The 23,956-nt window shown below is 64.1% G+C and overlaps 3 protein-coding genes across 3 annotated transcripts in view; 1 reads left to right on the forward strand and 2 right to left on the reverse strand.

Moving 5' to 3' along the window:
• Positions 1–4,173, forward strand: part of LOC137452584 (casein kinase II subunit alpha-like) — a 20,267-nt gene extending 16,094 nt beyond the window's left edge. Inside the window, exons 10-13 of the mRNA XM_068161098.1 lie at positions 594–694; positions 2,657–2,805; positions 3,496–3,585; positions 3,677–4,173. Coding sequence (XP_068017199.1) covers positions 594–694; positions 2,657–2,805; positions 3,496–3,585; positions 3,677–3,903 — 567 coding nt within the window. The 3' untranslated portion in view covers positions 3,904–4,173. The remainder of the gene's footprint in view (positions 1–593; positions 695–2,656; positions 2,806–3,495; positions 3,586–3,676) is intronic.
• On the reverse strand, positions 4,142–14,281 carry DGAT1 (diacylglycerol O-acyltransferase 1). The gene is given in 18 exon segments (XM_068161097.1): positions 4,142–5,786; positions 6,660–6,707; positions 6,709–6,723; positions 7,078–7,165; positions 7,253–7,318; positions 7,904–8,016; positions 8,137–8,181; positions 8,965–9,006; positions 9,150–9,188; positions 9,700–9,803; positions 9,932–10,000; positions 10,081–10,200; positions 10,350–10,455; positions 10,568–10,620; positions 10,769–10,854; positions 11,553–11,593; positions 12,151–12,238; positions 14,085–14,281. Coding segments are annotated over 18 exon segments (1,419 nt in total). The 5' UTR covers positions 14,234–14,281; the 3' UTR covers positions 4,142–5,639.
• Positions 14,282–15,542: 1,261 nt separating this feature from the next.
• On the reverse strand, positions 15,543–23,361 carry LOC137452557 (cytochrome P450 11B, mitochondrial-like). Its single transcript, XM_068161042.1, is given in 11 exon segments — positions 15,543–15,851; positions 16,695–16,889; positions 17,293–17,371; positions 18,710–18,900; positions 19,577–19,591; positions 19,593–19,819; positions 20,372–20,516; positions 20,518–20,579; positions 21,350–21,549; positions 22,140–22,295; positions 23,039–23,361. Coding segments are annotated over 11 exon segments (1,707 nt in total). The 3' UTR covers positions 15,543–15,737.
• Between the last annotated feature and the right edge of the window lie 595 nt (positions 23,362–23,956).

Raw genomic sequence — 23,956 nt, forward strand, 5'->3', positions numbered from 1 at the left:
CAGGGCTCTGCAAACCCCCACCTCAGGCCCTGAAGCCCCACCAGGGCTCTGCTAACCCCACCTCAGGCCCTGAAGCCCCACCAGGGCTCTCTCCAAACCCCACCTCAGGCCCTGAAGCCCCACCAGGGCTCTGCAAACCCCACCTCAGGCCCTAAAGCCCCACCAGGGCTCTGCTAACCCCACCTCAGGCCCTGAAGCCCCACCAGGGCTCTGCAAACCCCACCTCAGGCCCTGAAGCCCCACCAGGGCTCTGCTAACCCCACCTCAGGCCCTGAAGCCCCACCAGGGCTCTCTCCAAACCCCACCTCAGGCCCTGAAGCCCCACCAGGGCTCTCTCCAAACCCCACCTCAGGCCCTGAAGCCCCACCAGGGCTCTGCAAACCCCACCTCAGGCCCTCAAATCCTACCGCCGCAGCTCCTCAAGCCCCATCTCGGCTCCCCACATCCCACTTTAGGTCCCCAAACCCGGCCAAGCTCAGCTCCTCAAAGCCCATCTCAGCTGCCCCAATCCCAGCCCGGGTCCCCAAGCCCCCCCAGCGCCCCCCGCCCCGCCGCTGCCGGCGGTGTGGCTGACGGCGGTGCCTGCCCGGCAGCTGGTGCGCATCGCCAAGGTGCTGGGCACGGAGGACCTCTACGACTACATCGACAAGTACAACATCGAGCTGGACCCGCGCTTCAACGACATCCTGGGCAGGTGGGTGCTGCACAGCCCCTCCCCTCCTCTGCACACAGCCCTCACCAGCAGCAACCCTGCCCCTCTGCCGCGGCAGTGCTGCGCCGCGGCCGTGCTGCGCCGCGGCCAGGCCCCGTTTACCAAGTGCCGAGTGCTGCACTTTGGCTACGGCAATCCCATGCAGAGCTACAGGCTGGGCTCGGAGTGGCTGAGAGCTCCCAAACAGAGAGGGACCTGGGGGTGCTGATCGACAGCCACCTGAATATGAGCCAGCAGTGTGCCCAGGTGGCCAGGAGGGCCAATGGCATCCTGGCCTGCATTAGGAATAGTGTGGCCAGCAGGAGCAGGGAGGTCATAGTGCCCCTGGACTCTGCATTGGTTAGGCTGCACCTTGAGTCCTGTGTCCAGTTCTGGGCTCCTCAGTTTAAGAAGGACATCGAAACACTTGAAGGTGTCCAGAGAAGGGCAACAAGGCTCTCCCTTCTGGTCTCTCCACCACGGTCATGTTCTCCCCCCCCAGGGCTGAGTTCTCCCTTGCTGTATCACAGTATAACTAAGGTTGGAAATGACCTCGAGGATCATCGAGTCCAACCTATCGACACAGACCCCATGACTAGACCATGGCACCAAGTGCCACGTCCAATCCCCTCTTGAACACCTCCAGGGATGGTGACTCCACCACCTCCCTGGGCAGCACATTCCAATGCCGAATGACTCGCTCAGTGAAGAACTTCCTCCTCACCTCGAGTCTAAACCTCCCCTGGTGCAGCTTGAGACTGTGTCCTCTTGTTCTGGTGCTGGTTGCCTGGGAGAAGAGACCAACCCCTTCCTGGCTACAACCACCTTTCAGGGAGTTGTAGAGAGCAGTAAGGTCACCCCTGAGCCTCCTCTTCTCCAGGCTAAACAACCCCAGCTCCCTCAGCCTCTCCTCACAGGGCTGTGTTCAAGGCCTCTCCCCAGCCTTGTTGCCCTTCTCTGGACACCTTCAAGTGTTTCGATGTCCTTCTTAAACTGAGGAGCCCAGAACTGGACACAGTACTCAAGGTGTGGCCTAACCAAAGCAGAGTCCAGGGGCACAATGACTTCCCTGCTCCTGCTGGCCACACTATTCCTAATGCAGGCCAGGATGCCATTGGCCCTCTTGGCCACCTGGGCACACTGCTGGCTCATATTCAGGCAGCTGTCAATCAGCACCCCCAGGTCCCTCTCTGTTTGGGAGCTCTCAGCCACTCCAACCCCAGCCTGTAGCTCTGCATGGGGTTGCCGTAGCCAAAGTGCAGCCCCTGGCACTTGGACTTGTTGAATGCCATCCCATTGGCCTCTGCCCATCTGTCCAGTCGGTCGAGGTCCCTCTGCAGAGCCTTTCTACCCTCTAACTGACCAACATCTGCCCTAACTTGGTGTCATCTGCAAACTTGCTGATGACTGACTCGACCCCCCTCATCCAGATCATCAATGAAGATGTTAAAGAGGACAGGGCCCAGCACTGATCCCTGGGGGACGCCACTGGTGCCTGGCTGCCAGCTGGCTGTGGCACCATTCACCACCACTCTCTGGGCTCGGCCCTCCAGCCAGTTCCTAACCCAGCACAGAGTGTAGTGGTCCAAGCCATGAGCTGACAGCTTAGACAGCAGTTTGCTGTGGGGGACGGTGTTTGAGTCCATGGCCATGGCCAAGTTCTCCCTTGTGGCTAAATCCCTCACCAGGGCCAGGTTCTCCATGGTTGTGGCTGAGTCCCTTACCATGGCCAAGTTCTCCCTCCTCACCATGACTGACTCCTTGACCATGGCCAAACACAGCAAGTGGCTGACTCAGCTCCTCTTCCCCTTTCTCCTCCTCTTCTTTGTTCTCCTCTTTCCATTCCTCCCTCTCTTCTCCCTCCTCCCTCTCTTTTTCTTTCCTCTCCCTTCTCCTCTTCCCCCCCCTCCCCCCCTCCCCCCCCCCTGTCTCCCCTCCCTGGCTGCTGCGCCGTGCTGCCCGCAGGCACTCCCGGAAGCGGTGGGAGCGCTTCGTGCACAGCGAGAACCAGCACCTGGTGAGCACAGAGGCCTTGGACTTCCTGGACAAGCTGCTGCGCTACGACCACCAGACGCGGCTGACGGCCCGCGACGCCATGGAGCACCCCTACTTCTGTAGGTCCCCTGCAGGGCCTCCTCATCCTCATCCTCCTCATCCTCATCCTCCCCCCTTCCCCACACCCTTCCGCTGCCTCTTTCTCACTGCCACCCACCCCAGCGCTTCTCCTCACCTCCCAGACCATCCCCATGGTGCAGCCCCCTCCTCACTGGCCACCTCCTCACCCACCCCTCCAGGAAGCTTCTCCTCACCTCCCAAACCATCCCCATGGTGCAGCCCCCTCCTCACTGGCCACCTCCTCACCCACCCTACCATGAAGCTGCTTCTCACCTCCTAAACCATCTTCATGGTGCAGCTCCATGGTGCAGCCTTCTGTTCACCCCACCCCACCATTAGTTTCTTCTCCATAACCTTCCTCCTTCTCTTTGCTACCACCCCCCCCCCCATGCTTCTCTTTACCTTCTAAACCATCTCCATGGTGCAGCTCCATCCTCCTGCTCACCCCAGCCCACCATTTTCTCCTCCATAACCTTCCTCCTCTTTGCTACCCCCAGCCCCCCCAATGCTTCTCCTCACCTCCTAAGCCATCCCCGTGGTGCAGCCCCATCCATCCTCGCTGGCCACCTCCTCCTACTCCCCCCCTCCCCACCATGAAGCTTCTTCATGGTGCCCTGGTTTTGGGGAGGAGCTGGTGGGCTTGCAGGAGCCTCCCTTGTGACCCCCTTTCTCCCCCCCCCCCCCCCAAGATCCCATCGCCAAGGATCCGGCCAGGCTGGGCCCTTCGGCCCCGCTCTCCGCCGCCAGCACGCCCGTCAGCTCCTCCACGATGTTGGCAGGTGGGTTCTGCACCTCCAGGTGGCTTCCTGGGGGAGGGGCTCCTGCTGTCTGCAGGGCCTTGCCCACCAAGCCCATTCTTGTCCTCCACAGGCATCACCTCACTGTCCTCCTCACAGCCCCTGGGCCCCTTGGCCCCCTCGCCTGTCATCTCCTCCCCCAGCGCTTTGGGCTCTCCCCTTCCCGGCGCCGCCGCCGCCGCCAGCCGGCGTCCAGCCCTGAGGGCCTCCAGCTGCTCTCCTCCGAGGCCACCACACCAGGCTTGCCTTCAGCCCCCACCCCCCCCCGGGACCTCCTCTGGGGGAGGGGCTTTGGTTTGATTCTGATTTCTGTTGAAGAGGGGCAAAAGAAACCAAACCCAACCCAAACCAGAAACCCAACCCAAGAAAGGTCAGTTCTAGGAGGTGGGGGTTGTGGGGGGGTGATGGCCCTGCCAAAAGCTCTGCTTGCTGGCCCCAAGTTGAGCTTGGTGGGGGTCTGGGCCACCTCCTCCTCCTCCTGAGGATCATGGTCTGGTGCCACCATTTGGGTGGAGAAAGCAGAAAAAAACCAGAGAACAAAAAGGAAAATAAACTTTATTTTCTATGTCCCGACCAGCAGCAGCTTCCTGGGTGCCCCTCAGGCTGCTTCAGGGCTCCCCAGCTTCCTCCTTCTCCCTGGGGAGGTCTCCTCAGGCTCCAGGAACCTTCAGCCTCATGCTGGTCAAGGTCTCCCACACAAGGTTGGCCTCCCCCCTGCCCCAGCTTGTCCTTTCCCCAACTCAAACTGGCTTCTCTGGGCCTCAGGAGGTGGCTTCTAGGGCTTCCACCAGCACCTCAGAGCCAGGAGCTCCCAGGGTGGCAGAAGCCCTTAGTTGAGTCCCAGCAACCCCGGGGTGGAAGAGCCTCTTGCTCCCATCCCATCTTGTGGTGGTAGAACTTCTTGGGTGGGTGCTCCCAGTTGACCTGACCCCTTCCCAGTTGGGTGCCAGCACCCCCAAGGTGGCACAACTCCCTCACTGGGGTGGTTCCAGTTGACCCCATCCCATCTTGGGGTGGTAGAACCTCCTGGGTGGGTGCAAGTAGTTGACCTGCTCCCCTCCCAGCTGGGTGGTACAACCTGTTTGGGGTATTCCCAGGTGACCTGGTCCTGTCCCACCACCCCCAGGGTGGTAGGACCCCCTCAGGTGGATGGGCCCAGTTGACCCTGTCCCATCCCAGCACCCCTGGGGTGGCAGAACCCCATCCATCCCCTTCCCACCACCACCCCCCCATGCCGGGAGTGAGCTGCACAAGCCTCTCCCCAAGGCCAGCAGGGTCCCCTCAGGGGTGGAAGGACCAAGGCTGGGACCAGGCTTGTCAAAAACCCCACAAAAAGCCCCTTTTTAATCACTGGGGTTGGGCAGGAACCGTCTGGAGAAGGCTAAAAAGTGGCTGAGTGAGGCCAGAGCAGGGCAGGACCAGGGGCACCACCAGGGGCACCACAGGAACCACCCCGGGCACCACCAGGGGCACCCAGGAAGGACCACGGGCACCAAAGGGCACCCAGGGTGGACATCTGCAGCGGGACCATGGGCATGATGGGAACCACCATGGGCACCCTGGACAGGACCACGGGCACCATGAGAACCACCATGGGCACCCTGGGCAGGGTGATGGACACCTGGGGTGGGACCACGGGCGGGGGGACGGAGCAGCAGCTCCAGGGCAGGGCCGGGAGCCTCCCACCACTGAGCGAGGTGGCAGGGCCCAGGCCGCTCCCTTAAAGTGCCTGAAGGCCGAGCAGGCCACTTAAAGCTTAGGGGACAGCCAGGGACCTCGGCGGGGGCCTCCCGGCAGCCCCCCTGTCCCCAGGGGCCCGGTGGAGCCAGGTCCTGGCAGAGTCCCACCAGCACCTCCTGGGGGGCGGCAGGGGATATTGCATTGATCCAACATTCGATTCCCGGCCGAGGGGAGGGGGGCGGCGGCAGTGGCAGCCAGGGGTCACCGGCGGCGGGGGGGAGGGGGCGGTGGTGGCGCCCAGAGGTCACCGGCGGCAGGGGGAGGGGGCGGCGGCGGAGGCCACCCCGGGGCCACCCTCATTGGGTGCCCTCATAGTTGAGGACATAGTAGTCATGGACGTACATGAGGACGGCGATGGGCTGGCCGATGATCAGCGAGATCCACACCGCCGCGTTGCCGTAGTTGCCCCGCAGGAACCGCGACACCAGCCAGGCCAGGGGCACCTGCAGCGGCACAGGGGCAGGGGGAGGCACCACAGCCAGGCACAGAGGCACCACAGGGCACACCAAAGCCAACCCACCCCCCACAGGCACACCAAAGCCAGCCCACCCAACACAGGCACCCCAAAGCCAGCCTACCCCCACCACGGGCACACCAAAGCCAACCCACCCCCCACAGGCACACCAAAGCCAGCCCACCCCCCACGGGCACACCAAAGCCAGCCCACCAACCTGGGCACACCAAAGCCAACCCACCCCCCACGGGCACACCAAAGCCAGCCCACCCCCCACAGGGCACACCAAAGCCAGCCCACCCCCCACAGGGCACACCAAAGCCAGCCCACCAACCTGGGCACACCAAAGCCAACCCATCCCCCCACGGGCACACCAAAGCCAACCCACCCCCCACGGGCACACCAAAGCCAGCCCACCCAACACAGGCACCCCAAAGCCAGCCCACCCAACACAGGCACCCCAAAGCCAACCCACCAACCTGGGCACACCAAAGCCAACCCATCCCCCCACGGGCACACCAAAGCCAACCCACCCCCCACAGGCACCCCAAAGCCAGCCCACCCAACACAGGCACCCCAAAGCCAACCCACCAACCTGGGCACACCAAAGCCAACCCATCCCCCCACAGGCACACCAAAGCCAACCTACCCCCACGGGCACACCAAAGCCAACCCACCCCCATGGGCACACCAAAGCCAGCCCACCCAACACAGGCACACCAAAGCCAGCCCACCCAACACAGGCACACCAAAGCCAGCCCACCCAACACAGGCACACCAAAGCCAACCCCCCCCACAGAGCCACCCAGCCCCTCAGCCCTCTCCCCGTTGCTGCCCCAGCCCACCCCAGCGCTCCCAGTACCTGTGCTGCCATCCCCATGAAGGCCCAGAGCCGGAACATCTTCAGGGGGGACACTCACCAGGTACTGGGGGGACACAGAGTCAGGAGGGCTCAAACTGGGATGGGGGGTTCCAGACCAGGACTAGGTGAGCCAGGAAGGGACTGGGGGGGGGTTGTGAAACTGGGAACTGGGAGGGGTCAGGAAGGGTCTGAGAGGGTCAGACTGGGACTGGGGCAGGGTTTGTGAAACTGGGGGGGATCAAAGTGGGACTGGGGAGGGGTTTGTGAAACTGGAGGGGGTCAAAGTGGGACTGGGGGGGATCAAAGTGGGAACTTGGGAGGTCAGGAAGGGACTGCAGGTCTCAAATGCAACTGGGCAGGGGTCAAACTGGGGGGGGGGGGTCAAAGTGGGACTGGGGTGAAACTGGAAGGCACTGACCTCATGGAAGAAAGCAGAGAGCAGGAACACTGCCGTCTGGGCCAGCCACTTGCTGACCCCACACTTCAGCAGGGGTTTGTAGAAGTGCCTGAGGAGAAGACCCCCAACCCCAGTGAGGAGCTGTGGTGGTGAGGGGCCACCACACATTATCCCTCTGGTCACCCCCACACCCCACCTGAGACACCACTTGTGGACAGGGATGTTCCAGTTCTGCCAGAAGTAGGTGACTGACTCCGAGTTCCTGAGGGGCAGAAGATGGGGAGAGGGTCCTGGGGGGGCTTCCTGCACCTCCACAGTACCAGGGAAGCCCCACCAAAATGTCCCAAACTCCACCAGGCTGCAAGGGCCCTTCTGGAGAGCTTACCCAACCCCATCCCTGCTCCAGCACAGACACCCAGAGCAGAAGTTTCTCCTGGGGGTTGCTCGAGGAGGTCCTGGCCACCAGCACAGGGCACGGGACAGACCTTTGAGGGCCACAACCTGAACCCAATCTGATCAGGAGCAGCTTTGTAGCCCACATTTTCCCATCAAAACATCACAAGATGGAGCTGGGCCTTCCAGCCAACCACCCACCCAACTTCAGAGGCTGCTGGGGACCTCCCTGTGTCCACCCCACGGCGCTCCAAGAACCCTCTTGAGAGCCAGGACCTGAACGGACCTAGAAGCGACCCTCGAGGACCACCACAAGCTCCAGGCCTCCCAACTACCTCCTTCCTCCCCATGGACCACAATCCTCTGAGCTCCATCCTTCACCCACCCCCCTACACCCTGCAGTGTGACCTTGGGGACACAGCAGAAGGGCCAGGAGGCCACCAGGGCCACTCACCACCAGTCCCTGTAGAACTCCCTGTCCCCAAACTGCAGCACCTCGGCCACCACGTTGAGGCAGGAGTGGAAGAACCAGTAGAAGAAGATGAGCCAGATGAGGTGGTTGGGGACCTGGGGACAGCAGGAGGGGGACATGGAGGCTGGGAGGGCCACGGTGGGTTGGGAGTCACCAGCCCCAAGGGGGTCAGGGAACCACCGGGGGGGCCAGGCAGAGAAGGGACAGGGCCTCACCGCCAGCTTCAGGAGCCGCTCGATGATCCGGGAGTAATCCATGTCCTGGGGCAGGGGGAAGCAGGACCAGCTGGGACACACCCCCCCAGAATCCCTATGGAGCCTCAAACCCCAGAGACCCCCCCCAAATCCCTATGGGTCCCTCCAAAAGCCAGAGTCCCCCCCCAAATCACCATGGATCCCTAAACCCCTGGGACTCCCACCCCCCAAAATCCCTATGGATCCCTAAACCCCTGGGACTCCCCCTCCCAAATCCCTATGGGTCCCTCCAAAAGCCAGAGACCCCCTCCCCAAATCCCCATGGAGCCCTAAACCCCTGGGACTCCCTCTGCCAAATCCCTATGGATCCCCCCCAAAACCCAGAGACCCTCCCCCAAATCCCTATGGGTCCCTCCAAAACCCAGAGACCCCCCCCAAATCCCCATGGAGCCCTAAACCCCTGGGACTCCCCCCCCAAATCCCTATCTATGGACCCCCCGAAAACCCAGAGACCCCTCCAAATCCTATAGATCCCTAAACATAACACACCTCCCCCAAATCCCTATGGAGCCTCAAACCCAAGAGACACCCCCCCAAATCCCTATGGGTCCCTCTGAAAGCCAGACACCCCCCCCTCAAATCCTTATGGATCCCTAAACCCCTGGGACTACCCCCCCCAAATCCCTATCTATGGACCCCCCCAAAACCCAGAGACCCCTCCAAATCCTATAGATCGCTAATCATCAGACACCTCCCTCCACCTCAAATCCCTATGGCTCCCTAAATCCTTGGGACCACTGCCCCCCACCCCCCCCAAATCCCAGCGACCCTCCCAACCCCAGGGCTCACCCGGAAGGGCTTCATGGAGTTCTGGATCGTGGGCACCATCCACTGCAACACAAAGAGCAGCTGAAGACCCCCCCCAGGCTGGGGAGACCCCTCCCAAATTTGGGACACCTCCACCCCCCCCCCCCAGTCCCAGTACTTCCAGTACCCCCCCCCTCCCACTACCCCCCAGTACCCTCTGCCAGTACCTGCTGGATCAGCCCCACCAGCAGCTGCATCAGGAAGAGCTGGAGGGAAATGGGAGGTGTCAGGGGAGGGGAAGAACGACCCCCACCTCAATATAGGGAGCTCCCCCCCCAGTCATCACCACCCCTCATTTTAAGGACCACCCCCCCCCAATCCCCCCACCTTCCCCATCCCCAAACTCCCAACTCACACCACCCTCACCCCCCCCAAATTCCCCCTCACCCCCCCCCAAAAACCTCTCCCCCAGGCCCCCCCAGTTTTAGCACCCCCTCCCCTATTTTAAGGCCCCTCCCCAATAATACCAGCCAAACCCCCCCCCCATTTTAAGCACCATCCCCTGCCCCCATCCCCAAACCCCCCACTCCCCCCCTCCCCAAACTCCCTCTTCACCACCACCACCATCGCATCGACCCCCACCCCACACACCCCCTCCAGCCTTAACCCCTCCAAACTCCCTCTTCACCACCATCACACCGACCCCCCCCACATCCCCAAAACCCCCTCCCACCCTCCCTCAGGCCACCCCCCCCCCCAGTTTAAGCCCTGGCTGACCATCTCCAGGAGCCTCCTGAGCAGGAACCTCTTGCGGACGCGTGGGGAGCGAGGGAAGTTCAGCTCATAGCAGAGGGTTGGGGCAAAGAGGAAGTAGTAAAGGTCTGGGAGGAGGGGAAAGAAAAGAGGAGAGGGGGGAGAGGTGACAAATCCCTCACTCAGGAGACCCTCCCCTAATTCATTTTGGGACACCCCCCCCCAAAATCCCCCCTGGGGGGTGGGGGTCACTCACTGCTGTAGGTGAGGTTCGCTGGGTAGGTGACCACCTTCAGCCCCACAGCCCCGTTGGCTTTCTTAGCTCCTGCTGGGGAAGGAAGGTGGAAATGAGACCCACCCCCCAAAATAAAGTCTTGAGGACACCCCCCCCCCCAAAATCCCTACCTGTTTCTGGGGGAGCTTTCTGTGCCCCCCTCCTTTCCCTGCACCATTTGTTGACATCCCTGAAGGAGAAGAGCTTGAGGAAGATGATGGTGTAGATGGCCAAGGCGAAGACCGCTCCGACTTGTGGGGGGGACACACACACACAGAGCGAAAAGGTGAGGGTGGGAGGTGGGCAAAGGTTAAATTGGGAGCCCCCCCGCCCCCCCCTCATATTTTGAGGTGTTGTGACCTCCCCCCACCCCCACACACTTCAGGTGTCCCCAACTCACCAGGGGTGATGGAGGTGACGATGAAGACGCTGCCGGCGGGGAAGCAGAGGATGGCCAAGAGGTTGAGGCTGTGAAGAGCAGCCCCCAGCCCCTCTGAAAGGGAGCCCTGGGGAGGGGGAGATGCAGTTAAAAATTAAGGGGGGGGATGGAGGAGGACCTAATAATACTGGGGGGAGGGGGTGTGAAGCAGCAGGCTGAGGCTGGAGGGGTGGTCTCACCTCTGCCAAGCGTCTCTCCAAGGCCAAGGCCACTGCCACGAAGACGTTGGCCACTGGGGTGAGGAAGAGGAGGGAAAAGGGAAGGGGGGGAAGAAGGGGTTAAAAGGGGGAGGGGAGGGGGGGTTGGGGTGCCCCCCCCCCTCCCAAAATCACCCTAGAAGTTCAAGGGGGAGGGGAGGGGGGCCCATGTGGGTCACTCACCAAGGAGCAAGCAAAGGGAGGGCCAACTGTAGGGGTCTTTGAGGAAGAGGGAGATGACCTGGATGGGGTCCACCAAGATCCCATACCTGGGGGGGCAGGAAGGGAGGGAGGGCAGCAGGACACCGCAGGACCCCCCCAGCTGGGGACAAGGACACCCCCAGTGCCCCACCCCCAGCTGCAAAACAGGGGCAGTGATGCCCCCAGCCCCAATTTAGTGATAGTGATGCCCCCAGTGTGCCCCCCCAGACCCAACGTAGTGACAGTGACCCCCCCAGTGTGCCTCCCCAGATCCATATTGGTGACAGTGACCCCCCCAGTGTGCCCCCCCAGACCCAACGTAGTGACAGTGACCCCCCCAGTGTGCCTCCCCAGATCCATATTAGTGACAGTGACCCCCCCAGTGTGCCCCCCCTCAGCCCCATATTGGTGACAGTGACCCCCCCAGTGTGCCCCCCCTCAGCCCCATATTGGTGACAGTGACCCCCCCAGTGTGCCCCCCCAGCCCCATATTAGTGACAGTGACCCCCCCAGCCCCATACTGGTGACAGTGACCCCCCCAATGTGCCCCCCCAGCCCCATACTGGTGACAGTGACCCCCCCAATGTCTTCCCCAGGACAGGGGCAGTGACACCCTTAGGAACCCCATATGGGGGACAATGCCACCCCCAGTGTGCCCCCCCCCAAGCCCCAAACCAGGGTCAGTGCCACCCCCCGGCCCTCCCCCAGCCCACTTCCTGTGCCCAGGTGACAGCAGGGGACGCTGTGCCCGTGGCCCCCCACTCACTTGATGAGGTTCTCCAGGAAGAGCCTGGCGTTGCTCAGCACCTGCCAGGGGCACAGGGGACCTTGTGTGGGGAGGGGGCCGCCAGCTGCCCCCTCCTGAGTGTCCCTCCCACCCCCCCGGGGGTCGGGGACAAGGCCAGGGGACAGCTCTTGCGTCACCTCAGGCTGCACAAGGGTGGTGGCAGCTGGTGACTCACGGGCAAGCCAGGGGCCAGACGTGGCCACCTCCGGGGCTGGGAGGGGGACAGCAGCACCGTCCCTGGGGTCTCTGCCACCGACCCACAGCCCCCGGCCCCATCCTGAGGCTCCCTGGCCCCAAGCTGTGTTCTTCTCCCCATCCTGAGGGGGGGTCCCTGTCCCCAAGCTGAGGGTCCTTGTCCTCAGACTGGGGGTTCTGAGGCTTCTTGAGGAGGGGCTCTGTCCCCCACCCTGCATGGCTCTGTGGTGTCCTGAGGGTCCCTGTCCCCACCCTGGTGGGGTTTGTCCCAGCTTAGGGTGTCTGTAACCTCCTGGGGGTCCCTGTCCCCACCCTGGTGAGGCTTGTCCCCAGCTTAGGGGTGTCTGTGACCCCCTGGGGGTTCCTGTGCCCCCAGACTCACCAGCATCACCACGCACCAGTTGAGGACCCCCCGGTAGTTGCTGTAGCCACTGGAGGAGCTGAGCAGGGACTCCTGCACCTTGTGGCACCTGAGGGTGGGGGGGGACACACACATTTTTGAGGGGGGGTCACACAGAACCAGAGCCCTGCCCCCCTCCAGTCAACCCAGGACTCCATTCTGGAGACACAAACTGGAAGGAAACTGGGAATTGGGGGGGGGGGGGGTGGGTACAGACACGAGGGGAGGGCAAAAAGGGGGGACAGAGGCGCCCCCCCCCAAGGTATCTGGGGACACAAAGGGGGCCAAGGGGGTTCTGAGGAGGTGGGGGACACACAACCCCCCCGCAAATATGTGGGACATCCTCACTGGGAGAGGACAAGAGGGATGCTGGAGGAGGGGGGACAAGGTACAGGCAGGGGGGGCAAGGTGCAGGCAAGGTGTTGGCAGGGCTGGGGGGGTCAAGGTCCAGAGTTCCCCCCCCCCAAGATAAGATAAAGAGGGGCGGGGGGGGGGCAGGGATTGATCTTGACCCCCCCCACACTACCTGTGGTGGTAGAGGGCTCGTGGGGAGCTCTAAGTGAAGGGGGGGGACAGCCAGGAACACCACCCCCAGGGGAGAGGGGGAGCCGGGAGCCCCCCCAGAGAGTCCGGATCAGGGCAGGGGGCACCAAGGCACTGCCCTGCCCTGCCCCTGCCCGCGGACACCCCCGGGGACCGCGAACGAGCGCTGCAGAAGCGACCAGGGACACCCCCCGGGGACCCAAGGACCCCCTCAGGGACAGCAAACCATGGCAGGGGGGACCCGGGGACCCTAAACTAGGGCGGGGGGAGCCCAGGGACCTCCCCAGCGACAGAGGGGACCCGGAGACCGCGAATTAGAAGGGGGGGGGAAGGGACACCTGGGGACCCATTCCGTACCCCCTCCCCCCCGCACCCTGCCCCAGCAAGGGCCCCGCCCGGTGTCGCAAGAGGAACCGGGAGCGGCGGGTCCGGGACGGGGCGGGGGGGGGACGGGAACGGGGACGAAGGTCTCGGGGACACAGGGGCGGGGGGGGGGGGGGGGAGCGGAGGGAGGGGGAACAATAACGGGAGAGGGGGGGCCACCGGGACTCCGGGGGGTCACCGAGGGGTCAGCGCGGGGGTCACCGGTAGCTCCGGATGATCCCAGGACTTGGCGGGGCACCGGGAAGTGGCGACGGGGCGGGGGCAGCGGCGAGCCCAGGACCACCGGGAACGGGGGAAGCAGCAGGACACCGGGATGGAGAAGCCCAGGATTACGGGGAGGGGGAGCCCCGGGACCACCGGGAAAGGGAGGAGGGGGAGGGCACCGGGACCACCGGGAACGGGGGAAGGGAGGAGCAGCAGGACTACCGGGATCCAGAAGCCCGGGGCTGCCCGGGGAGAGGGGGCCAGCGGGAGCACGGGGCGGGGGCGCCGAGGGGAGCCCAGGAGTAGCGGAGACAGGGGCGGCTCGCCGGGACCCCGGGGGCGGCTCGCCGGCACCCCGGGGGCGGCTCGCCGGCACCCCGGGGGCGGGCGGGCAACAGGACCACCGCGGAAAAGTAGGGGGGGCACCGAGGCCCTCAGGACGGGAGGTCACCGGGACCACCAGGGACGAGGGAGCACATCGGCAGCCCCGGAGCGCCGAGGACCAGGACCCTTGCGTGCACCGGGAACAGGAGGCGAGGAGCGCCGGGGGGCGCGGGGCACCGGGAACCAGAAACCCGGGAGCGCCGAGGGGGGGACACGGCGGGGACAGCCCGCTGCGGGGTGCGGCGCCGGGAGCCCAGCGCCACCGGGGCCAAGCGGAGGTCACCGGGACCCTAGGGCCAAGGGGGACGCCGGGAGCCAGGACCCCAGGACCAGCGGGACGCGGGGACGCGCGGGGCGGCGGGGGGTCACCGTTTCACACTCTGCCCTGCCGGTGCCGTTACCTGAAGTCCCCATCAGGCTCCTCTCCGCTGTCTCCCTGCCCGGCCCCGGGGCTCTGCCGCGCTCCCCCTGCTCCCCGCCGCTTCCTCGTCCCCACCGGCGCAGTTCCCGCCGCCGCTGCCGCAGCAGCAGCAGCTCCGCGTTCGCCCATTGCTGGGCCTCGGCCCTTCCCGGCCGCCGTAGAGTCGCCCCCCGCGCGCCCCGCCGGCCCCTTTGTAACCTTGGCAACGGCCCCACCCCCTCCGCCGCTGCCCGAACTGACCAATAGGACGCGGCTACTACAACCCCCGGCAGCCTTTACGGCGCCCCCGCGGCAACCTTTTTGCTGGCTGCTGATGGGCGTGGCAAGAGACCAATGGGGTGGGGGGGGGTGGGGGGCGAGAGCAGGCGGCCAATGGGGGTGGGGGGCGGGACCGGGCTGGGTGACAGGGGGCGTGGCGAGAGTGCAGGCGCTTAGGCGGTGGGGAAGGGACGTGGGGGGGGACAGAGCATCAGAGAGGGGACAGAGAGGATAGACAGGGGATAGAGGGCGGGGATAGAAGTGATATAGAAGGGGGGAGATAGAGGGAATAGAGGGGGGAATGGGAGGGAAAGAGGCGGGGATAGATTGGATGGAGGGGATAGATTGGATGGAGGGGATAGAGGGGGTATAGAGGTAGAGAGAGCGGTAGAGAAGGGATATAGAGGGGATAGAATGCTGTAGAAAGGGTATAGGGGTGTATAGGGGGGAGACAGGAGGGATAGAGTGGGTACAGAGGGGATAGAGGGGATATGAGGAGTAAAGGGGTTAAAGAGAAGATCTAGGGGTATGGAAGGGGTACAGGAGGACACAGTATAGGGATGATATAGGGAGTATAGGGGAGATAAAGAGGTACAGAGGGGTTATGGGGGAGTCCAGGGGGGGGTATAAAGGGGATATAGAGGGGTATAGAGGGAAAATAGGGGTGTTTGGGGGTAGAGATAAGATATTGGGGAGGTATAAGGGGTATAGGGGGGGTATGGGAGGCATGGGGGTGGGTACGGGGTGCTGTGGGGAGGGGGTGTGCCCAGCCCCGGTGGCAGCAGGCTGCTGGGAGCTGGGGAGCACCCAGGACTGGAAGGATACTGGGAGGGATGCACAGGACTGGGATGCACTGCTGTGGGTGTCGGGATGGGGGTGCAGCAACCTGCCATGGGTCCTGCTGTTGAGGTCCCACCACCCCTGTTCCAGGGGTCCCACCACTCTGCCATGGATGCCAGCTGGGTTGGGTGCCACCACCTTTCCACAGGTGCTGGCATCAGCAGCACCATCAGTGCCACCATCAGCACCATCAGCACCGGGCTCTCCACCCCAGGGCTGGCTGGGGTCAATAAAGGCTCTTTTCATGGCGTCTTTGTCCAGCCCCCTCCCCCCATCTTTGGGCTGTCCCATCCCACCATGGCCAATTGTCCCCTGTCCCCACCCCAGTGCCATCCACCACTGCACCTATGAGAAGACTTTATTGAGGGTCTGGAGTCCCATCAACCCCTGGGGCAGCTCATTTGCACGCCACCACCCACCAGCCTTCGGGACCAGGAGGACAATGAGGTCTTGCCTCACCACCACGTCCCCTGCATGAAGGGGACCTCGGAGTGGGGTGGCAGTGGGGTGAGGACACAGGTTGGGGACCTTCTGGTCAGTCAAGGGCACGCAAGGTAAGCAGGGGAGGCTTCTCTGGCATCAGGATGAAGCGGAAGACAGTGGGAATGTCCTCGGTGGACACGGCCTCCACCGTGAAGTTGCGCAAGACCTGGTGGGAACCAAGACGTTGGGTCAGGCCAAAGCTGACCCAGGCCGAGGTTGGATCAAGCCAACACATCACTGGGTCAAGCCAAGGTTGGGTCAAGACAGTGGGTGAAGCCAACATTGGGTGAAACAAAAGGTTGGGTCAAGCCAAGAAGTTGAATGAAGCCAAGATGCTGCTGGGCAAAGCCAAGGTTGGCTCAAACCAAGACACTGGGTCAGGCCAAGGTTGGGTGAAACCAAGACACTGGGTCAAGCCAAGGCTGGTTCAAACCAAGACTCTGGGTCAAGCCAAGGTTGGGTGAAACCAAAACACTGAGTCAAGCCAAGGCTGGCTCAAACCAAGACTCTGGGTCAAGCCAAGGCTGGCTCAAATCAAGACACTGAGTCAAGCCAAGGCTGGCTCAAACCAAGACATTGGGTCAAGCCCAGGTTGGTCTAGCCAAGACATTGGGTCAAGGTGATGCTGGGTGAAACCAAGGTTGGGTCGAGCCAAGACACTGGGTCAAGCCAAGGTATCGTATGACACCAAGGTGGGGTCTAAGCAAGGTTGGGGCAAGCCCACACATCATTTGGTCAAGCCAAGATTGGGTCAAGCCAAGGTTGAGTTGAAGCAGTGGTGGCTTGAATGAAAGATGGGGCAAGCCAACAGATCACTGGGTCAAGCCAGGGTTGGGTCAAGCCAGGGTTGGGTCATCCCCAGCTCTTGGATGTCACCACGACGGTGTTTGAACCCAACCCGGCCACAGCCGTTCCCAGTTCCTCCCTTTCCCATTTTTGGGCTGTGCCACTGGTGGGCTGTGATGATGATGATGGTGGTGGTGGCGAGGGTGGTGGTCCCCTCACTCACATGCCCCAGGAAGAGCATCATCTCCACCTCAGCCAGGCGCCGGCCGATGCACTGCCGGGCGCCGAAGCCGAAGGCCACGGCCCTGAAGCTGCTGGTGGCCTCCTTCAGAAGCCACCGCTTGGGGTCGTAGTCCTGGGGGTTGGAGAAGACCTCAGGGCTGCGGCCCAGGGCATAAAGAGCCACCTGGCACAGGGTCTGGGGGGGGGGGAACAATGACCAGTGGTCATCAGTTGCCACCGGAAGCCACCAAAGGCTACCAGCAACCACCAGTAACCACTAGTTGCCACTGGTTGCCATCAGCAGTCCCCAGTAGCCACCAGTAGCCACCAGAAGCCACCAAAAGCTACCAGTAGCCCCCAGTACTCCCCAGAAGCCCCCAGTTGCCATCAGAAGCCACTTAGTAGCCACCAGTTGCCTCCCCAGCCCTGCACCCCCCAGCGCCCCCAGACCCTGATGTTTCCCAGTCCCTCCCAGCGCTCCCTCCCAGTTTTCTCCAGTCCCTCCCAGTCTGCCCCATCCCCAGACTCCAGTGCCCCCCAGTGCCCCCACTCCTCCCCATCCCCTCCCAGGCCGCACCCCCAGTGCTGCCAGTGCTCACCCCTGCTGGCACGTGGTAGTTGTGCAGCACCACGTCGGTGGCCGGGTAGCGCTGGACGGTGATGCCCACCGGGTACAGCCTGGGGGCGTCCCAGTGTCCTCCCAGTGCTCCCAGCAGCACCGGCGCCTCCCGGCTGCCCTCACAAAGGCTCCCAGCCCCAGTCCCCCCCCCCCAGGGTACAGCCCTCCCACTAAGCCCCAGTCCTCCCCAAACCCTTCCACTCCCACCCCCAGTGCTCCCAGTGCCCCCAATGCCTCCCACTCCCCCATCCCAGTGCTCCCAGTCCCCCCTCCCAGTGACCCCAATGCCTCCCAGTGCTCCCAGTCCCCATCCCCACTGCTCCCAGTGACCCCAATGCCTCCCAGTCCCCCATCCCAGTGCTCCCAGTGACCCCAGTGTCTCCCAGTCCCCCATCCCAGTGCTCCCAGTGACCCCAATGCCTCCCAGTCCCCCATCCCAGTGCTCCCAGTGCCCCCAATGCCTCCCAGTCCCCCCTCCCAGTGCTCCCAGTCCCCACCCCCAGTGCTCCCAGTGACCCCAATGCCTCCCAGTCCCCCATCCCAGTGCTCCCAGTGCCCCCAATCCCTCCCAGTCCCCCCTCCCAGTGCTCCCAGTCCCCACCCCCAGTGCTCCTAGTTCCCCTTATTGCGCCCCAGTCACACCCCTAATCCTCCTAATCCTTACACACTCCCCTCCCGGTGCTCCCAATAACCCCAGCACCTCCCAGTAACCCCAGCACCACCCAGTAACCCCAGCACCTCCCAATAACCCCAGCACCTCCCAGTAACTCCAGCACCTCCCAATAACCCCAGCACCACCCAGTAACCCCAGCACCTCCCAGTTCCCCTCTCAAATGCTCCCACTCTCCCATCCCAGTGCCCCCAGTGCCTCCCAGTCCTCCTCCCACATGCCCCCAGTCCGCCCTCCCGGCGCTCCCAAGTTCCCCTTACTGCCTCCCAGTTACACCCCTAATCCTCCCAGTCCCCCCTCCCAGTGCTCCCAGTATCCCCAGCTCCTCCCAGTCCCCCTCCCAAACCCTCCCAGTCCCTCTGATCCCTCCTCTCCCCGCTCCCGGTCACCCCGCTCCCTCCCGGTGCCCAACCCAGCCCTGCCCAGCCTCCCAGTGCCCCCCAAATGCCTCCCAGTGCCTCCCAAATGCCTCCCAGTGCCTCCCAAGTGCCCCCTCAACCCCTCCCGATGCCTTCCAGTCCCTCTCAGGGACCCCCAACTCCCTTCCAGTGCTTCCCAGTCCCTCCCAGTGCCTCCCCACCCCCCTCCCAATGCCTCCCCACCCCCCTCCCAATGCCTCCCAGTCCTGCCCAGACCCCCACCCCTGCCTCCCAGTCCCTCCCAGTCCCTCCCAGTGCCTCCCAGTCCCGCCCAGACCCCCACCCCCAGTGCCCCCCCGTGGCCCCACCGCAGGGTCTCTTTGATGGCAGCTCTCAGCAGCGGTAGCTCCCCCAGCAGCTCCGGGAGGGGCCGGGGCTGGGGGGGTGGTCCCGGGACCCCCTTTTTCTGGGGGCCCCCCAGCAGCTCCTCGCGCAGCTCGCGCTGCACCCCCGGGTTCCGCCCCAGCTCCAGCAGCGTGAAAAGCAGCGGCATCGCCGTCTGGGGGGGCGCACAATTAGGGCCCTCCCAGGAACCCCTAGAGTGACACCCTCCCCCCCAAAATCCCAACTCAAACCGCCTACCCCCCATGCCCCAAGGGGACCCTCCCTTTTGACCCCTTTCGCCCCCCTATTTTTTGTCCCCCCATTTTTTTACTCCTCCCACAACCCTCCCCCCATTTTTACCCCTTCCCCCCTGGAAGGGGTAAAACAGGACCCTCCTTTTCCCCCCATTTTTGCCCCAACAGGACCCTCCTTTCCCCCCCCCCCCCCTTTTTACCCCCTCCCCCCTGCTTTTTGCTCCTCCCCACTGTAGCTCCCCATTTTTATCCTCTCAGGGCCACCCCCCACCTCCCCCTCGCCCTTTTTCATCTCCCCAGTGACACCCCCCGCCCAAAGCCCCCCCCCCATTCCCCCTCCCGAAACCCCGAGGGGACCCTCCCTGTACCCCCCCCTTTTTACCCCTTCTCCCCCTATTCCCCCTCTCCATTTTTATCCCCCAGGACCCCCCCATCTCTTGCTCCCCCTCTCAAACGACCCCCGCCCCCCGCGCCTCATTTCCCCTCCCACAACCCACCAGGACCCTCCCTTTGTCCCCCCCTTTTGACCCCTTACCCCCCCCACACTTTACCCCCCCGTTTTCACCCCCCCAGCTCCCCCCCCCCCAATTCGCTCACCGTGTCCACCCCCCCCCGCGGTGAATTCCGTGACGTTGGCCTTGACCGAGCCCAGGGGCAGCTGCCCCTGCAGCAGCAGCTCCCCCAGCAGCCCCCCCGCTTTCCCGCCCCCCGAAATCGGCCCCCCATGACGACCCCAGAATTTATTAGGGAGGGGATCTTGGGGTTGCCCCCCACCCAGTTTTAACCCTTCCCCCCCGTTCTGTGCCAGCTCCCGGCAGATTCTCTGGATGCTGTTGTCAGCTGATGGGGGGGGGGGAGGGGGTTGGGCAAAAAAAAAAGAGGGGGGGTGTAAAATTAGGGGGGGGAAATAGCACCAAGACCCTCCCCCAGTAAACTTCGGGGTTCCCCCCCCCCATATGATTGAGATTGGGAAGGGGAGGGTGGTAGAAAGTGAGGTGGGGGTCCCCAAAATTGATGCCCCCACCCCCAATGTCCACTCTGAGGGGCAGAAGTGGGGGGCCCAAGGCGGGGGTCACTGGGGGGGTTCCCAAGGAGGGGGTCTTTGTGGGGGGGGGGGAATCTCAAGGAAAGGCTGTTCGGGGAGGGGTCTTTGGGCAGGGGGTGTCCTAAGAGTAGAAACCTTTTGTTTGGGGTAGGGGGTCCCAGAGGGTGGGGGTCCCATAATATATTTAGGGGTGGGGGTCCCATGTTGTATTTAAGGGGGGTGGGGTGGTGCCTGTGTTTCCCACAGCGTGGCTATACCCTAGGGGAGGGGTGTGGGGGTCATATCTCTTAGTTTGAGGGGGGGTCCCCGAGAATATTTGCCTGCCCCCCTCCCGCCCCAAGAGTTACCGTGCTGGAAGATGACGTCCCAGGCCGCCAGGTGGTCCCTCCAGAGGGGGGGGTTGATGCGCCGGAGAAGGGAGGGGGGCACAAAAATCAGGGGCAGGGTCGTGCTCAGCATCGTTTCCAGCGCTGCCAGGAACTTCTCGGCCCCCCCCCGCCGTGAGACCCCCCCCAAGTAAGCCGAGGCGCTCCCCATAGAGGGCGTAGGTGCTGGCTAGAGGGGTCAAGGGGGGGGGCAATTAGTACCACCTCCCTCCCCCAAAGCATTTCAGCTTCACCTCCCCTCCACCCCCCCAAATAATCTTCTTGACCTCCCCCCGGCAAGCGGGTCCTGGGGTCCCTTGTGTGCCCCCACTCCCCCTATAATAGGTCCTGAGGGGCAGTCCCGCTGTGTGTCCCCCCCCCCAATGCATCGTGGGGGGTGTCCCATTTTGTGTCCCCCACCCCCAAGCTGGAGTCTTGAGGCTCCCAGTGTCCCCCCTTCCTTGTCCCTTGAGGTCCTGGGTGGAGGTCCCGTTGTCATCCCCCCACCCTGGGGTCCTGGGTGTCCCCAGGGTCACCTCCCCGGTGTCCTCTTGGAGCCTCGGGTGAGGCTCCCCCTGTCCTTCCCGATGTCCTCCAAGGTCCTAGGTGTCCCCAGGGTCACCCCCAGTGCCCCCTGAGGTTCCGGGTTGGGTGTCTTGGGCGATGGTCTCCGTGCCACCCCTCCTTGTCCCATGGGGTCCCCATGTCACCCCCAAAGTGCTTTGAGATCCTGAGTGTCCCCATCCTGTCCCCTGAGGTCCCGAATGTCCCCCGCGTCACCCCCAGTGTCCCCTGAGGTGCTGGGTGGAGGGTCCCGGGTGAGGGTCCCCCCGGGTCACCTCCTTTCCCACCCCTCGGTCCCATTTTCCCCCTCCCCAGTGCTGGGTTGGGGTCGGGCTGGTGCCCGCAGAGCCCAGGTCCCCAGCACCGGCGCGCCGCAGCGGTGTCCCCGGGCGTCACCTTCCAGCGTGAAGCGGAAGATGAGGGGGTGCAGGTCGAGGGTGAGGGCCCCGCCGGGGCTGCGCTCCAGGCGGCGCCGCAGCCCCCTGACGAAGTCCTGCGCCACCACGTCCAGCAGCCAGGCGAAGTGGCGGCCGGCGGCCGGGCTCAGCAGCGCAGGGTTCAGCGCCAGGCGGTCGCTGCGCCAGGCGGGACCGTTCCTGCCACCGGGGCCACCGGGGGTCACCGCGCAGTCACCGCCGTGACACACAGCGACCGCCCCCGCGAGCGTGCACTGGGCACACAGTGACTGCAGTGACCACAGCGACCACACGGTGACCACAGAGTGACCATAGCGCGGCCACAGTGACCACAGAATGATCACAGAGACCATCTCCCCCACAGTGCTCCCACACCTCCCCCATGGTGCCCCAAAACCCTCTCCTCCATGGTGCCCCAGATCCTGTCCCTGATGCCCCCCAACCCTCTCCTCCATGGTTCACCAGATCCTGTCGCTAGTGCCCCCCAATGCTCTCCTCCATGGTGCCCCAGATCCTGTCTGTGATGCCCCCCAACCATCTCCTCCATGGTGCCCCAGATCCTGTCCCTGGTGCTCCCCAACCATCTCCTCCATGGTGCCCCAGATCCTGTCCCTGGTGCTCCCCAACCATCTCCTCCATGGTGCCCCAGATCCTGTCCCTGATGCCCCCCAACCCTCTCCTCTGTGGCATCCCCCAACCACCTTCTCCCTGGTGCCCCAGGTGGTGCCCAGGGTGCCCCCAGCCCAGGGCAGGTGCCGGTGGCGACTCACAGCAGGAAGAGGCCCTTCTGGTGGTTCCTCAGCTGGCGGTGTGTGCTCCAGGCCTCGATGCCCATGCGGCGCGGGAAGGTGCCCTCTGCCCTGAAGAGCTGGGCCGCGTCGCGCGGCAGCAGGACGTTCACGCACTCGTAGGAGCCCACCCGGTCCCTGCCCGGGCAGCCAGCGCTCAGCCACGGCCCGCAGCCTCTGCCGCCCCGGGGCCACCAGGGTGGGATGGGCTCAACCTCATGCAGAGCTGCTGCCACCCCAGAGCCATGGGGCTGGCATCAGGGCCACCAGGGTGGGATGGGCTCAACCTCACACAGAGCTGCTGCCGCCCCAGAGCCATGGGGCTGGCATCAGGGCCACCAGGGTGGGATGGGCTCAACCTCACACAGAGCTGCTGCTGCCCCAGAGCCATGGGGCTGGCATCAGGGCCACCCAGCCGATGGGTTCTGCCAGCCTGCAGGGCATGAGGGGGGGATGGGGACACCCAGCAGGGAGGTTCAGATGCCCTGGAGGGGCTGGAGCCTCCTGAGATGGCACCTGCTCCACGGGGACCACCCAACCAAGGGGCCCTGGCACCGTGCAGGGCATGAAGGTGGGATGGGGACCACCAAACTGAGGGGTTCTACCACCGTGGGGGTGCTGGAGCCCCCTGAGATGGCACCTGCCCCACGGGGACCACCCAACCACAGGTCCCTGCCACCATGGGGATACTGGGACACCCCCAAATGGGGCAGGGTCAAACTGGGGGCACCCAGCCAAAGGTTTCTACCACCCTGGGGAGCGCTGGAACCTCCTGAGGTGGGACCTCCTCCACGGGGACCACACAACCAAGGGGGTCCTACCCCCCAACACTCCCACCCCCTCCCTCCCCGCCCCGATGTGCCCCCCACCCTAACCCCGACCTGTAGATGGGTCCCAGCTTCTGGAAGGTCTTCTCCATGTGGTGATGGAAGTGCTGGAAGCCTCCATCCCTCCACAGCCGGTAGAGGTTGAGCCACCGGTTGGCTCCATCCCTCGGAATGGCCTCGTAGGGCTTCACCCCCCCCACTGAGGGACCTTCTGGTGGGGTGGGGTGGACACAGCAACCCCCTGAGCCCCCCAGCTCTGCCCCACAACCGGCCCCACGCTCCCATGGCTGCTGTCTGCCTGCCCCACGGTTGGTGGGACCCCATTTGGATGTGGCCAAGGCCAAGGCCAAGGGGATGTGGCCACCACACGTCAGCATCCCGGGGGTGGGGAGGGGTGTGTGTGTGTCTGGGGACTTGAGGGGCACCTCGGGGGGGGGGGAGACAGGGGTGGGGCTGGATATGGGGCGATCTAGGTTTGGGTGTGGGGTTGGATATGGGGTGGGTCAGATATGGAGCAGGATAGGGGGTGAGTGTGGGGCTAGATATGGCGGGGGCAGGTGTTGGGCTGGATGTGGGGCTGGGTTTGAGGTGGTGGTGGGGCTGGATATGGGGTGATGTGGGGCTGGTGTTGGGCTGGATGTGGGGCTGGGTTTGGGGTGGTGGTGGGGCTGGATATGGGGTGATGTGGGGCTGGATGTGGGGTGATCTACGGCTGGATGTGGGGCTGGTGTGGGACTGGATGTGGGCTGGGTGTGGGGCAGGTGTTGGGCTGGATGTGGGGTGATCTAGGGCTGGCTGTAGGGCTGCATATGGGGTGGATGTGGGGCTGGCCATGGGATAGGATCCGTGGGGCCCAGCCCCACCAGAGGAACTCAGCCCCATACATCCAACTCATAGGACCCAGCCCCACAGATCCAGCCCCACATACTCGGCCCCACAGATCCCCATAGCCGCCCAGGAGCCAGCCCCACA

The sequence above is a fragment of the Melanerpes formicivorus genome, unplaced genomic scaffold (assembly GCF_026170545.1).
Source record: "Melanerpes formicivorus ecotype bairdi unplaced genomic scaffold, bMelFor1.0.p_v2 SCAF_56, whole genome shotgun sequence".
NCBI lineage: Eukaryota > Metazoa > Chordata > Aves > Piciformes > Picidae > Melanerpes > Melanerpes formicivorus.